The sequence below is a fragment of the Pelobates fuscus genome, chromosome 1, assembly GCF_036172605.1.
Source record: "Pelobates fuscus isolate aPelFus1 chromosome 1, aPelFus1.pri, whole genome shotgun sequence".
NCBI classification, from domain to species: Eukaryota; Metazoa; Chordata; class Amphibia; order Anura; family Pelobatidae; genus Pelobates; species Pelobates fuscus.
This window is the reverse complement of record NC_086317.1, coordinates 457,655,624-457,672,250: the sequence shown is the minus strand read 5'-3', so window position 1 is coordinate 457,672,250 and position 16,627 is coordinate 457,655,624. Positions and strand designations below refer to the sequence as shown.

The following is a 16,627-nucleotide window of genomic DNA, read 5'->3' as shown; positions in this document are numbered from 1 at the left end:
AAAAAAAAAAAAAGCCAATCTCCGTTTTGTTTGTAAAGGTCATTAAATATTAAATGCTGTACTAATCACTTGTCTTATTTTAAACATAGTGGATTTGTGTACCATTTGCTCTTCTAAATTCAGCATCTGAAAACATTGCTTACACAGCAGTGCGGGATCTGTACCAAGGGCCGTGGCTTGGTGAGATACAGCCATCCCATATAGCAAGATGGCTGGATGACCTGGCTTATTTGGTGAGTTATGGTAATTGTGGAATTTAAAAATTAAACAATTAAAGTGGACCTCACATGCAAGGTAGCCAACTTAATGGTGGCGACTGCAATTAATTATGGAAGAGGGTGGACATACCCCAACAAAATTATGTCCCCATCCCCTTAGCCACCCCTTCCAATTTATTTAATATTTATTTCATAAATGTCTATATATTCAAAACATGATAATGCAATAATTAATGTCGTGATATGTTACATGATTTAGGATATAAGTGATATCTTCCTACCTAAAGAGAAAATTGTAAAGCCAAATCAAAGTAATATTTAATTAAAAAAAATAATACAATATGCGATATCATCTCTTTATTTTGTGAAAACAAAACCATGCTTACTCCCCTCACCCTAATAATAGTACACAGAGCCCCAATTGATAAAAACGTGTAAAAAAAAATTATAATTAGCATTAGATTTCTTTTTCCTTAAAACTTCCCCCAAAAAAGCTAAATAAAAAAACAAATACAAAATTATTAAGTTCCGTTGCAATTTAATAAAAAAGCAAAGTGATAGATTGACCAGATAACATAAGGCAGGGGTGTCAAACACATTTGTTCTAGAAGGCCAAATGGCCTAATGAATTACATATGGTATTTCTACATCACAAGTACTTCAATTCAGCAAGGAGATACCGGATGGTCCAGAAATAGCGAAGGAAGCAGAGAAGTAACCAAGGTATTCAACACGACTACCCGCAGACAATTACACACACATATATAAACACACACACTGTTACATATACACACACACTGTTACATACACACACACTGTTACATATTCACACACTGTTGCACATGTAAACACTGTTACACACACACACTCATGAGGCTGGCCGCTCCTGGGGCAGTATGCTGTGTAATGTGAGGGAGAAGATTTCAGTCTTTGCTCCCTCATGATCTGACTCCCGTGCCAGTCCCTCCATTCAGACACCAGACAGAGCAGCCCACCACCTCTCCCGCCGTCCTACCTGGGGTCACTGGTCCCAGCCGCCTATGCTGCCTCCTCAGCATCTCAAGATCTTGTAGAGAGAGTTCAAGGCATCTATAATCATTTACATAATCAGCTTGGCTTGCCAGTAATTGTTTTTCACACTTGACAATCTTAACATACTAACCTCAGTAAAACACCTTCATTAGACTATTCGCTGTGTAAAAGTGTTTCCAATAAAACCGAGAAAGTCAATGCTGCTTCAGTAAACTAGTAAACCTCTTACTGAGGGCTGTTCTTTGTGGTCTGATTAATATAATATAACTGCCCTGACCAAATGGGACCATTGAAATAACATAGAGACATGAAGTGTTAGGTGAAAGAATGCCTGTTCTAAAGTTGGATATGAAAACCCGTATGGTGTATCTATCTCCAAATTGGCATGAAATGTTGCTTCTTGTCATTCTAGGGTATCGGAGGTGTTGCATGGCAAATATATTTCCAGAGAATTTTGGCTGCTTCCACTTCCAGACAAGCAATCCTTACCTCATATGCAGCAGGGTTCCTGAGTGCAGTCATGGGGGTTCCGTCAATTCTCATTGGTGCAGTTGCAGCCTCCACAGGTAATGAATTAATTATTTGGTTTTTCAATTCTTTCACTAAATGTTCTCCATAGAATGAGTTCTTGGATGATGTTGATATCGACATTATTCTTACATAAGGTGGTACTTCTAATAAGCATGGACACTTTAGGGCAATACATAGTTCCGGACGCCGGAATGACATCCATGTGGCGTCTGGAACGCACAATGCGTTCCATTGAAGAGATATACCAGACGTGATGTATCTCAACCTCCGAACTGGAAATAAAGCGAAAACGCCGCATTTAAAACGAAGCAAACTCAAGAGAGGATCTAAACCAACTGAGGAAGCCCCATTACAGGGGTGAAACACGTTTTGGACTACCTTTGCACTTTCTAGGACTATATTGTCCACATGCCATATAAGATTTTTATAGATTCGATTTTATTCACTTACTTAAAAAAGCGTTTTTTTACAAGCAAAAGCTCCAGAATCCTGTGTCCAGGTTACCAGAGGTATACAAAGCAGACCGGGAGTAATAGAAGTTGGACCTCCTCCAAGTGTCCTACCACGCTTTCAATCAGAGTCATATCACGTTAATGGCTCTTCACTTGTGAGTGATACTCCCGATTTTATTACTTTCAAGCATTTGTACTAATAATGATAATATTGCATCATTGTTTTGTTAGATTTTATCTTTACAGATTCATATTATACTAGCTCCACCTTATGTATGTTAAGTTTTTCTTATTTTATTTTACAAAAAGTGCAGATTTCAATAGAATTTTTTACTTAAATTAACTATGTTACACCCCTCTGGCTTTCAATCAGACAACCGGTCCTGTTACTTCCTGGTTGTTTAGCTCAGTGGACACAAACTCAAGAGGCAGCAATTGCCCAGAGCACCTGCCTTGCAAAGACTTCTCATTGAGCTGCATTAGGAAGTCTGCGATTGGACAGCCACAGAAAGTCTGGGCGGAGTTAGAAAGGGAGGGCTTGCAAAGGCAACAGGCAAGAGATCTGTAGCTTTTACAACCTGTTTTTTTATCTAACCCCAGTGAAAAATCCATACGTAAATACATGCATGTTTATACTAAACAGTGATTTTTAAAATATATCTATTTTTGTTTTAGCAAGTGTCTTTTTAAAAGATCCTTGAGAGAGTTGTGTATGCAAGATTGACAGACTTTTTCGAATCCAACACTCTGCTTGTCCTGTTCCAGTCTGTATTCTGCGCTCATCACTCTGTTGAAACAGCTGTGACCAAAGTATCCAACGATTTAATCGCTGCTAAACCTCTATTACTCTATCCTAATTCCCCTTGATCTTTCTGCTGCCTTTGAAACTGTTGATTATCAAAAGCTTCTGCTCATTCTCCATAATCTTGGTCTATGAGATACTGCTCTCTTCTAGTGCTCCTCCTACCTCTCCCAGCAGCAAAACAGTATTTCTTTCTCTGGCTCTGCCTATTTTCCCCAACCCCTCTTTGTTGGCGTTCCCCAAGGTTCTGTCCTTGCTCCCCTATTGTTCTCAGTCTTCACTGCCTCCCTTGGTAAACTCATTAGCTCCTTTGGCTTCCATTGTCATTTAAACTGTTAGTGGGGTTTCATCCCCTCCCCCCCCCCCCCTATGACTCCTCTCCTGCAACTGTCAAAAATAACCTACTAAATTCTCAGTGAATACTTTTCTAGCAACCTATTTCCTTACCCCTACTTATACCCTTTGTGTACCCCACTCCCTCTATCCTGTAAGCTCATTGAGCAGGGTCCTCAACCCCTCTGTTCCTGTGTGTCCATTTGTCTGGTTACAGTTACGTGTCTGTTAGTCCACCCATTGTACAGCGCTACACAATTTGCTGGTGCTATATAAATTATAAAATAATAATAAAAATAGACTGGTTGGACAGTTTTACTACAATATAACAGTTAAATGATTCTTATAAACATTTATCAAAACTGCACAACAGCGTCATCTAGTGGTTCAATTTATTACTTCACCTTTTGTAATGACTGTTCCCCCTGTATGGTGTTCAGATATGTAAATTCTGAAACTAACTCTTTAGTTGCTTCTCCTGAATGCACAAACAAACCAATACTCAAATATTCATGACAATGAATCTCTCGAATTTGAGTTGTAGCCCATTCCTGCTGTAAAATCTGCATTGCAGAGTTCCCTAAATATCTAAATGTATTTTTTACACTACATTCCCATGGGCAAAAAATTTGGTTCGATTCGGCACTTCTGAGATTCGGGACTTCGTCAATTCGGGATTTCGTCAAGTTGGCACTTCAGTTTGGCACTTCCAAAATTCGGGAGTTCAGCAATATGGGAATTCGGCAATTCGGGACTTTGGCAAGTCGGCACTTCGGTTTGGCACTTCCAAAATAGGGTTAGGGGTAGGGTTAGGGGTAGAGTTATGGCTTATGGTCAGGGGAAGGGTTAGAGGTAGGGTTGGGGAAAGGGATAGGGGTTAAGGGTAGGGGTTAGGGTTTGGGTTAGGGTTGGGGTTAGGGATAGAGTTGGGGTTGGGGTTAGGGATAGGGTTAGGGGTTAGGGGGTAGGGTTAACGGTATGGTTAGGGTTAGATTAGGGTTAGATTTCTGTCATTGTTCCTGTAATTTTCCCTTCCTCTCTTGTTTTGCCACTTTTCAGAAATCCGATGCACTTTGGCACTTTGGCAATTCGATTCAGTTCGGCACCTCCGAAGTTCGGCAGTTCGCCAATTGGGACATTCGGAAGCATCCGAATTTCCGAATTGCCAAAATTCATCCGCATTTACATTCGGAACAAAACAAATTGCACATGTCTACTGAAAATCTGGTGTAGAATCAGTAGAATCACCCCTCCATGCCTAACTCCCTAAGTATCAATGTCTAATTATTGTAGCACGTGATACTGACAACATTTTGGAAAATATTAACCTACTTGCATTCTACAACCATGAACTTTTATTTTTAAATGTCTCCATCTACTTTGTCGCTAGTCTCAACAGGTATTCACAGCAGCTACTTGTAATACTTTCTTCTAATATAGGAGCGTATCAGGGTTGTTTAATAAAATGAGAATTCAAAGTGAATTTCTAATTTAAAGCCAAAATAGCTGAATTGGAAAAATTCTCTAAGTAAGCTATGCTTTCAGTTGAGCTACCTTTCCTAAAATGTTAATTTCACTTTGAATTCAACTTGTGAATAGCCCTGTATGTGACAATACAATGAAGGCCCCATGCCGTGGCCGGTGACCACACAGAACTTTAGGGCCTGTGTCACAACATCCAAGGTCCAACTGATAGAACTAAGAGATCCAACTGGCTTGGAACTCTGCTCCACTGTCATTTTATCTGCATTAGTTTAAGTTCACACAGTTCGGAAAATGTACTGCACTGCCCATATTCCAGTATCTAGTTCATTGCATGCATGAGGGGTTTTAAAGACTTCATGTATGGCTGCCGTCATGTCATCGCTATAAACAGCCTCAATTTGATAGCCATTAAGTTTAGGGATATGCCAAAAATACAAAACTATTTCCCACCTTGAATGTTGTGCCTAATGGCCAAAACTAGTTATTACCATTGTTTAATTTCACTATTGTATCCAATATGTAGACACAAGGTGTAATTGCCAAATAAGGAGCAGTTACCATGAAAACCAACTGGATGTTTCTTTAGATTCCTCCATTTTTAGTATGATTATGCTTTAGAAATCTGTTGTCAATATTTGTTGTGGTTAATGGCAACAGTTGCACTCACGCTGCCCACTCCTAATGTATATTTAAATCGTCCTCTGCATTATTCTGTAATATTTCCCAGACCTATGTCTTTAGCATTATTGCTGCATAATATATTGGCAATTAATGAATAATAATAATGATAATAATATTTGTAGACTGGAACCAGACCAGCTATGGATTGCCAACTCCGAATGAGAGAGGGGAGTCCAACATGATTCTCCCCCTCGTCTTGCAGTATCTTTGCCCCACGTTTGTATCGGTGGCCGGGCTAGGAGCCATTGCTGCAGCCGTCATGTCCTCTGCTGATTCATCGCTACTGTCGTCTAGTTCTATGTTTGCGTACAACATTTACAAGAAGCTGCTCAGGAAGAAGGTACGATATTTACATGTAATCAATAAAATCAGCGCTCTCTTGATAGTTATAGCCAGTAAGAATAATGTTAAATTTTTTTAAAACTAACAGAAATACTAAGTATTAAAATAACTTTTTTTAAATGATGGTATTAAGTGCGTAGTTCTTTGATTGGAAGCTAAAATATAAGTTGTAAAATAGAGGTAAAGGCTGTTGTTTGCGAGTTGCACATATATCCAGTTCTTGAAAGTAGTGTATATTCAGCCTTAGAAAGTAGTGTATATTCAATCTTAGATAGTAGTGTATATTCAGTCATTGAATATAGGGCTTGTCCCCTTCGTTTGATTGTTGTCTTAAAGAGTGAGTTTAAGCACCATAACAACATTGCATTATTGCAAGGTATATGGTTTAAAGAGTTTAGAGAGTATTCTGCACCCTCTGTCACAATTTTTTTTTTAAACAATCACTGCAAGTATAAGCCATGCACAACTGAAATCCAACTGATAAAGGATTTTCACTTCCTACTTTGTTGTGTTCATTTTGTCCAACTTGTGTGTGAGACATCCAGACTCTGCATGTACAGATGGGAAGGATATCTTTCCTTCCTGGAGAGAGAAGAGCCGCGTTCACCTGCATGTGCAGTCAGCAACTGCTGCACATTATTATTATTATTATTATGATATTTATTATTATGATATTTATAGAGCGCCGTCAAATTCTGCAGCGCTTTACAATGGGTGGACGAACAGACATGTAGTTGTAGCCAGACAAGTTGGACACACAGGAACAGAGGGGTTGAGGGCCCTGCTCGATGAGCTTACATGCTAGAGGGAGTGGGGTAAAATGACACAAAAGGTAAGGATAGTATTAGACTAGTGACAGTTGCAGAAGAGGAACCAGTTGGGAGCTATTAACAGTTTAATCAATACGCTTTTATGAAGAAGTGGGTTTTTAACGATTTTTTTGAAGGAGTGGAGACTGGGTGAGCATCTAACGGAGGAGGGAAGGCGAGCATCAGAGGTGGGAGTACGGACAGAAGATAGACGTAAGTCTTCAGCAGATCGTAAGGGCTTAGACAGGACATACTTGTGTATAAGGGAGGATAGATAGGTGGGAGCAGCATTATGTAGAGATTTGAAAGCAAGAAGCAGAATTTTAAATTGAGCTCTATATTTTATAGGAAGCCAATGTAGGGACTGACAGATGGGTGAGGCATGGGAGGTGCGGGCGGACAGGAAGATGAGCCTCGCCGCCGCATTCATTATGGACTGTAATGGCGCAAGTTGGGAGCACGTAAGACTACTGAGAAGCCGATTACAGTAGTCAAGGCGAGAAAGGACAGTGGAATGGACCAGCACCTTAGTCGCATCTGGCGTTAAGTAGGGGCGGATGCGCGCAATGTTTTTGAGATGGAAATGACAGGATTTGGTGATAGATTGAACATGAGGCTTGAAGGAGAGGTCGAAATCAAAGAGAACACCTAGGCAGCGAGCCTGCGTGGTGGAGCTGATGGTAGCACCGTTGACTTGGAGGGAGACAGACACAGGAGTAACAACACTTGAGGGAGGAAAGACCAGAATTTCAGTTTTGGTCAAGTTTAGTTTAAGGAAGTGGGCAGCCATCCAGTTAGAAACAGCAGAGAGGCAGTCAGAGACACTAGTCAAGAGGGACTGGGAGCGATCAGGAGAGGACAGGTAGATTTGCGTGTTATCTGCATAGAAATGATATTGGAAGCCAAAGGAGCTAATGAGTTTACCAAGGGAGGCAGTATAGATGGAGAACAGTAGGGACAGTAGGGCACATTGCTTGATACCCAAAACTGTGAACTAAGTAGTATGAGAGATATTAACTGACAAAGCTAGAAATTCCATGTTAATTCAATTTTAATTAAAACAAACAGTACTAAATGGTTAATGAGGAGGAAGATATTCCTTCTGTAAAATAACTATTTGGAAATTGTGTAAATCTTCAAATTGGAAAATCTTTAGTATCTACCTGTCTCTCAAATTCTCTTTTATTATACACATTTCTAGACTACCTTGTCCTTAAATTTAGACAATAATTTTTAATAAGCTACTTTGTGCATCTTTGCATTCTAAAACTGTGTTTTTATTGATCACTAAACACTAAAACATTTTTTCTGTTGCTATCTTTTTTTCAGAATAGATAATTAACTCATACTCCCAAGAAAATGTAGGCTTTACATCCACATTCCACCAGTAGAGACATTTGGCCCACAAGATTTGGCCATCGATTTACTAGTGGGTTCACTATGTAACAAATTAGAGCTAATAGACTCTCTTCCCTGAAAGAGATGATCATCTTTTTGATGTTGAATTTAAAAAAATGTTTTAAAAAAACACTGTTAACCAGGAAAGCGCTTGTTAAATGGCCTCAACACCTTCCTCCACTCTCTGGGGCGTGTAGTAGAGGGTAATACAAAAATGGGGGCTAGATGGTCCCCAAGCTACCTACCCCAATAATAGATGAATCAGGGGAAGCTCAGTTCTCATGTCCTCATTGCCATAGAGCCAGTGGATGTCCATTCACTCTGGTCCAAGAAAATACCCAAAGCTCAGGACTAAGGGATTCCAGACCACTACTTGGTCTTGTTTCCAGAAGGAAGGGTATGAACTCATGTTCTGGATTCAGCATGTTTTGTTATAGTACTGCAGAAACCATTGTTTTTATTTGTGTTTTTTGCCTGTCCAAAATTGACCAGAAGAGTTTCATACAAATATAAAGACAAAGACAAACATAATTCAGCAGGAATTTGAAATCTCTCACAGATGATCCTATAATTTTTCTTTCTCCTTTCATTTGCTTAGGCTTCTGACAGAGAAGTTATCTGTGTGATGCGTCTCACCATGGTGTTGCTTGGTACTGCTGGCATGGGTCTAGCCTTTCTGTCAAGTTCTATTTATGACCTGTGGTTCCTGAGTGGGGAGCTGGTTTATGCACTCTTGTTTCCACAGCTTTGCTGTGCCCTTTTCATCTCCAGCACCAACACATATGGCTCAGCAGCCGGCTTCATTGTTGGCCTTATTTTGAGGCTTCTGGGAGGAGAACAATCCCTAAAGATACCTCCTCTTCTGCATTATCCAGGGTGCACTCTGATTGATGGCATCTACGTCCAACTATTTCCATTCAAGACATTCACAATGTTGGTTAGCCTGACTACTATAGTTATTGTATCATACTTGGCGCAGGTTTTGTTCATGAAGAAAGTGTTGCCAGTCCACTGGGATATTTCAAAGGTGTTTAGAAAAGAGATATTACATCATTCACAACATGAGTTGCAAGAACAAGAAGCACTACAACAAAACTGAGAACATTCATAAAGTCACACCAAGTAATCCATGAACTTCCAAAAATAAATAATATGCAATCATACTGCTGGATAAACAGTTTATATTTCTAATTTAACTGTACAGAACATAATATATGTAGACAAACAATCCATATTTGTATAAATGTACGGTGGAAAGATATCAGTTTCTACATCAAAATGAATTTTTTTTCTTATGATAAACAGATGTTATTATAGCTGATATCGCAATATGTATTTAGCAAGGTCTTTGTCGATGTCAAGATATTTATAATAGGGCCGATTCTGGTCTATCAGATCTAAAAAACAAGAATATAAAATTAAAAACTGTACATAATCTAAAGCTATGTGATAATGTGTTATTAGTATGTTTTCTTTTGTTTGACCTTTTTTTGTAATCTTTTTACCTTTTCCCTGATTCCATGAATAACAGTATTATGAATAAATTTTATGGGGTAAATTAATATTTGTTCACAATGTAAACCAACCGATTCTTAAAGTATATTAAGATTCTAGAAGCAGAGAATTACTTTGACCAATTCTTCAGAAAGAAATATCTCCCACAATTGTATTTTGAGATGAATTCTTCTAAAGTACTCTACTTTTCAAGATTACCATGTGAAAATGGTGTGGTCTCAGGGGACAGTCTTCCATGTATCAGACTGGTGAAGTAAGTCCACTATGAAAGCCCATCCATAAAGTTAAATATCACGTAGGTTAAACTCATTGTTCATTCTGTTGAGTTCCTTTCTGAATTATTTACATGCATAGAAAAGTTTATGTCTCCAATTAAATATTCAACAAATATGTGTGTATTTTGGTGTAAGATCGCATAGTGTCCTTCTAGTTAAACATAAGCTGATGAATATAATGTATATCTTGATAAACATACACATTGCAACATCATAGCAAAGGCAATCTGTCCAGACATACTCCACATGGTCATACAAGAGGGAATGACTAAAGTGGCAGTTCTGAAACCACTAGCAGGGTGTAACCTGAACTCTTCAAAGATGTCACACCCAGTAATATTAATATTGTCGACTAACAATTTTAGTCAAATTTTAGTTGACTAAAATATTTGAGATTTAGTAGACTAAAACTAAAACAATTCAGATGACTAAAATATGACTAAAACTTAAATGGCTTCTTAGTCAAAAGACATTAACTAAAAGTAATTTGAAATTTTCTGCCAATATTAACACTGCACAGAGGGGCTGTGGAAGGGGCAAAAGAGACAGACCAGGGCTTGGTAGAGAGACACTCAGAGGGGCTAGGAGGACACAAAGAGACACAGAGGGGCTGGGAAAGGGGCAAAAGAGACAGACCAGGGCTTGGTAGAGAGACACTCAGAGGGGCTAGGAGGACACAAAGAGACACAGAGGGGCTGGGAAAGGGGCAAAAGAGACAGACCAGGGCTTGGTAGAGAGACACTCAGAGGGGCTAGGAGGACACAAAGAGACACAGAGGGGCTGGGAAAGGGGCAAAAGAGACAGACCAGGGCTTGGTAGAGAGACACTCAGAGGGGCTAGGAGGACACAAAGAGACACAGAGGGGCTGGGAAAGGGGCAAAAGAGACAGGCCAGGGCTTGGTAGAGAGACACTCAGAGGGGCTAGGAGGACACAAAGAGACACAGAGGGGCTGGGAAAGGGGCAAAAGAGACAGACCAAGGCTTGGTAGAGAGACACTCAGAGGGGCTAGGAGGACACAAAGAGACACAGAGGGGCTGGGAAAGGGGCAAAAGAGACAGACCAGGGCTTGGTAGAGAGACACTCAGAGGGGCTAGGAGGATACAAAGAGACACAGAGGGGCTGGGAAAGGGGCAAAAGAGATGGATAGAGGCTTTAACTAAACCCATTCGATTTTAGTTATGTCAACTAAAATCTCCTGAAGATTTAGTTGACTAAAAGCTGGATTAAAACTTAAACAATTTAGATGACTATAATATGACTAAAGCTAAAATGGATTTTTAGTCAAAAGACTATGACTAAAACTAAATTGAAATTTGCCGCCAAAATTAACACTGGTCAGACCCAATGTGGCTACAATGCATATACTGTATTCCGAGATACAAGTATCAAAAAGAAAGTCCGTCATCTGAACACTCTGCTCTCGTGGATTTTTATTGTAAGAAAAAGAAAATGTAATCTAAAGGTTTTGACTCTTAAATATTCTTTATACCTTAATATTGTCTCGATTTAATTAATTTGGATCAGCATTTTATTTTTACTTATCTGATTCTAGCACTGAGGACCCTCTGCACTGGATCGCTCCTCACTCTCTCCTACGTCAGCAATGGGGGGAACTTCCAGCCTCGTATCAAGGAGTTAAACTCCTCGAAAATCCAGGATTTTGGCTGTCTGTTAGACAGCAACTGGAGGCAGTCTTAACCCTGCGATATTTTACATTCCAGGGTTGAGAGGACAGGGGCACTTCAATGAGATGATGTGGTCTGGCTGCCATAGTGTCCCTTTATATTTACCCTTGATTACATTCCAGCCGATACGATTTATAGCAAGTTTATTGGCTCCCGATAAGCTTTTTATCGGTTCAGATTAAAATTACCACCATTAAAGGCTTATTGGGAGTGAACAAATAGCAGTTGGAATAACAGACTTTTGAAATACATTAAAAATCGACAATACACTTAACATTGAAAATATCAGATTCTGTGATTCAATGCCATTTATTGAGGACATAATCCTCAATAATCTGCAGGCAATATAATTAGGTCCCCACTGGTTTATTAAAATGAGAGCCCCAACCCGCAGATAGTGGATTGGGGCTGAGGGCACTAGGTCACTTATTTTAATTCTAGCTCCCACCCGCTGACTATGGTTGGGGGCAAGTGGAAAATATTAAGTCCCCCCACATAATAATTGTTATTTAATAAGAACTCCAACTTGTCGACATCAGGGGGAGACACTGTGACCCATTTCATGCCCAGTTTACTTTACTCATCTCAGTCCTCCCTCAAGCCTCTCATTCAGTATGTCCATAATTCCTCTCTCTCTCAATAAGAAAATTACAGGGACACTATATGCAACAAATCAATTTTAGCTTAATGGAGCAGTTTTAGTATATAAAAGTCTCACTGCTTAATTCTCTGCCATTTGGGAGTTAAATCTCTTGTGTTTCTCTTTATTTCAATTAAAATGTCTGGTGTAAGTTTGTCTGTCCTTTTGCCAGTCTAATATATATAATAATAATAATAATAACAACCAGACCTTTCTCCCAGGGGACTGAAGGCACTTTTCAGCACACACTCTTGCAATTAACCAACTCAGCAGCTGAACAGTAATGCATGTTATTACTACCCAATTGATGGTACTCATTTTATCGACCTTGGAATGATGAAGTGCTGAGTTGACCCTCACTCTCTCCTACGTCAGCAATGGGGGGAACTTCCAGCCTCGTATCAAGGAGTTAAACTCCTCGAAAATCCAGGATTTTGGCTGTCTGTTAGACAGCAACTGGAGGCAGTCTTAACCCTGCGATATTTTACATTCCAGGGTTGAGAGGACAGGGGCACTTCAATGAGATGATGTGGTCTGGCTGCCATAGTGTCCCTTTATATTTACCCTTGATTACATTCCAGCCGATACGATTTATAGCAAGTTTATTGGCTCCCGATAAGCTTTTTATCGGTTCAGATTAAAATTACCACCATTAAAGGCTTATTGGGAGTGAACAAATAGCAGTTGGAATAACAGACTTTTGAAATACATTAAAAATCGACAATACACTTAACATTGAAAATATCAGATTCTGTGATTCAATGCCATTTATTGAGGACATAATCCTCAATAATCTGCAGGCAATATAATTAGGTCCCCACTGGTTTATTAAAATGAGAGCCCCAACCCGCAGATAGTGGATTGGGGCTGAGGGCACTAGGTCACTTATTTTAATTCTAGCTCCCACCCGCTGACTATGGTTGGGGGCAAGTGGAAAATATTAAGTCCCCCCACATAATAATTGTTATTTAATAAGAACTCCAACTTGTCGACATCAGGGGGAGACACTGTGACCCATTTCATGCCCAGTTTACTTTACTCATCTCAGTCCTCCCTCAAGCCTCTCATTCAGTATGTCCATAATTCCTCTCTCTCTCAATAAGAAAATTACAGGGACACTATATGCAACAAATCAATTTTAGCTTAATGGAGCAGTTTTAGTATATAAAAGTCTCACTGCTTAATTCTCTGCCATTTGGGAGTTAAATCTCTTGTGTTTCTCTTTATTTCAATTAAAATGTCTGGTGTAAGTTTGTCTGTCCTTTTGCCAGTCTAATATATATAATAATAATAATAATAACAACCAGACCTTTCTCCCAGGGGACTGAAGGCACTTTTCAGCACACACTCTTGCAATTAACCAACTCAGCAGCTGAACAGTAATGCATGTTATTACTACCCAATTGATGGTACTCATTTTATCGACCTTGGAATGATGAAGTGCTGAGTTGACCCTGCGACCTTGCATGTTTTAACAGGCTTTGCAGTCAGGGAATTTACCAACTGAGCTACCTCACCAGCTGAAATAATTTAAATGTTTGGGGACATCTATCTGTCTATCAAACTAACTGCTGAAATCTGTCTGCCTGTCTTTTTGTCAATTTGAATGTTTGGTAAAATCTATCTGTAATTTTAAATGTTTGGGGAAAGATATTTATCTGTCTGTGGAAATGTGGAAATTTGTCTGTCTGTCGATTTGAATGTTTGGTAAAATCTGTCCGTCTGTCAGTTCAAATGTTTGGTAAAATATGTCTGTCAGTTCAAATGTTTGGTACAATCTGTCTGTTGATTTAAATGTTTGAGGAAATATATTTATCTGTCTTTCAATTTCATTGTTTGGAGAAATGTGTCTGTCTGTCAATGTAAATGTTTGAAAAATCTGTCTGTCTATGAATTTAAATGCTCGGGGAAAGATATGTCTGTTTTCTGAAATCTGTCAATATTAATGTTTGGGGAGATCTGTTAAAGCGGCACTGTCATGCCGAACTTACCTTCCCTCAATCTCTTCCTCTTCTCCCCCTCTCTCTGGATCTGTTATTTTTTTCTTCCTGTCTTCTTTAGTTTTCTTTAAAATCATAAGACAAAGTAGGGACTCTTTGCCTTATGGAGGATTCCTCCGCTTGACCAGCTCTGACCAGCGGAGGAGCAAAGTGTGTTTCATTTCCGCTGGTCAGAGCAATTTTCCCATGATCCCTAGCTTTCCTCCCTGTTCCCACAATGCTTTCTGTCAGTATTGCCGAACGTCCTGTCACTTAGACAGAACGCCGGATAAACTGCCGAATTGCATCCTAACAGAATGAGAAGAATTTCTCCGTTCGTGTTAGGATGCAATTCGGTACTTTGTTCGTATCGGAATTTCATTCTAATGAATGAAACTCCGATCCTATTCATTGCCGCGGCTGCATCTTGCAGCCGCTTAGTAGATAACTCCCTAATTTCCACGGTATCAGGGATCTATCTACTAAAAGGCTGAAAGACCTAAATTGGTCTTTAAGCCAAATTTACTAATACTAAGTAAAGATTACTTAGTATTAGTAAATAATATGCCCCTACTCGCTAGATCGCGAGTAGGGGCATGTGTAGTAAGCAGTGAGCAGCCTATAGCTGCTCACTGTAAAAAACAAAAAACCTAATAACCCCCCCCCCCGCGCGCGCGCGGCTGGTGTCCTGCCCGCACCCCTGCGCAGTGGGTGGGGGCCCTAAATAAAGATGGGGGGACCTACTGTCCTCCCCCCCCTGGCCCCAACCCCTGCGCGGTGGGTGGGGGCCCTAATAAAACAATAAGGGGGGTCCTATTGTCCTCCCCCCCCGGCCCCCACCCCTGCGCGGTGGATGGGGGCCCTAATAAAACAATAAGGGGGGGACCTACTGTCCTCCCCCCCTTGCCCCCACCCCTGCGCGGTGGGTGGGGCCCTAATAAAACAATAAGGGGGGGACCTACTGTCCTCCCCCCTGGCCCCCACCCCTGCGCGGTGGGTGGGGGCCCTAATAAAACAATAAGGGGGGGTTAGTGTCCTCCCCCTGGCCCCCACCCCTGCGCGGTGGGTGGGGGCCCTAATAAAACAATAAGGGGGGGACCTACTGACACCCAATCATAGTGCTCTGTGTCATTTTACACAGCATGGGAAAGTTCTTTGGAATTTTCCCACGCTGTGTAAAATGACACAGAGCACTGTGATTGGATGGATTTCAAGCCATCGAATCACAGTGCTCTGTGTCATTTTACAAGCGTGGGAAAGTTCTTTGGAATTTTCCCACGCTTGTAAAATGATACAGAGCACTGTGATTGGATGGCTTGAAATCCATCCAATCACAGTGCTCTGTGTCATTTTACACAGCGTGGGAAAGTTCTTTGGAATTTTCCCACGCTGTGTAAAATGACAAAGAGCACTCTGATTGGCTTAAACCCACCAATCAGAGTGTTCTTAGCCTAATTGCAGGGCGGGGCAAGGCTTTATAAGCCTTCCCCCGCCCTGCGGAGCTCAGTCTGCGCGGAGCCCTCCATGGGTGAAGATGGATTATTTTTTTGGCGCTCGGGTTTTTCTTTTTCGTCTGTTTTTTTTTTTGCGCTCAGGTTTTTTATTTTATTTTTAGTTCGACGGGTATGATGGTTTTTTATTTGGCCTTTTTGGGGGCTGAAAAATGAAGATTTTAGAAAAAAGAAGACGTTGAATGGTAAGTTTAATTTTACTTTACAGGTTAGCAATTTTATTCCCCCCTCACTATTTTTTAGGGTGAGGGGGGTAGGTAGGGGCATTTTTATTTGGGTGGGGGGTGGGTGACTAGGGGCTTGGGGACCCCTAATCACCTTGATGGGGGGGGGGATTTGACTTTGTGCCCCCACCCGCCGCCCAGGGGTGGGGGCGTGGGGAGGACAGTAGGTCCCCCCCATTATCATTATGGCCCCCACCCGCCGCCCAGGGGTGGGGGCCGGGGGGGGAGGACAGTAGATCTCCCCCCCCCCTTATTACCATTATGGCCCCCACCCGCCGCCCAGGGGTGGGGGCCAGGGGGGAGGACAGTAGGTCCCCCCCCTTATTACCATTATGGCCGCCGCCCAGGGGTGGGGGCTGGGGGGAGAGGACAGTAGGTCCCCCCCTCCTTACCATTATGGCCCCCACCCGCCGCCCAGGGGTGGGGGCCGGGGGAGGGAGGACAGTAGGTCCCCCCCCTCATTACTATTATGGCCCCCACCCGCCGCCCAGGGTTGGGACCGGGGGGGGGAGGAAAGTAGTGTGTGTGTTTGTGTAAGGGGTGCAGTGTGTATATTAGGGGTGCAGTGTGTATAGGAGGGGTGCAGTGTGTATAGGAGGGGTGCAGTGTGTGCACGAGGAGTGCAGTGTATGTGTGAGGAGTGCAGTGTGTTCATGAGGGGTGCAGTGTGTGATGGGTGCAGTGTTTGTGAGGGGTGCAGTGTGTGATGGGAGC

The 16,627-nt window shown here is 41.3% G+C and overlaps 1 protein-coding gene across 2 annotated transcripts in view; it reads left to right on the top strand.

Annotated features, from left to right (window-relative positions):
* Positions 1-9,547, top strand: part of LOC134571968 (high affinity choline transporter 1-like) — a 57,637-nt gene extending 48,090 nt beyond the window's left edge. For both annotated transcript variants that reach the window (XM_063430713.1, XM_063430706.1), the window contains exons 5-8: positions 90-233; positions 1,663-1,816; positions 5,657-5,874; positions 8,682-9,547. In XM_063430713.1, coding sequence (XP_063286783.1) covers positions 90-233; positions 1,663-1,816; positions 5,657-5,874; positions 8,682-9,182 — 1,017 coding nt within the window. In that variant the 3' untranslated portion in view covers positions 9,183-9,547. The remainder of the gene's footprint in view (positions 1-89; positions 234-1,662; positions 1,817-5,656; positions 5,875-8,681) is intronic.
* Positions 9,548-16,627: the final 7,080 nt, after the last annotated feature.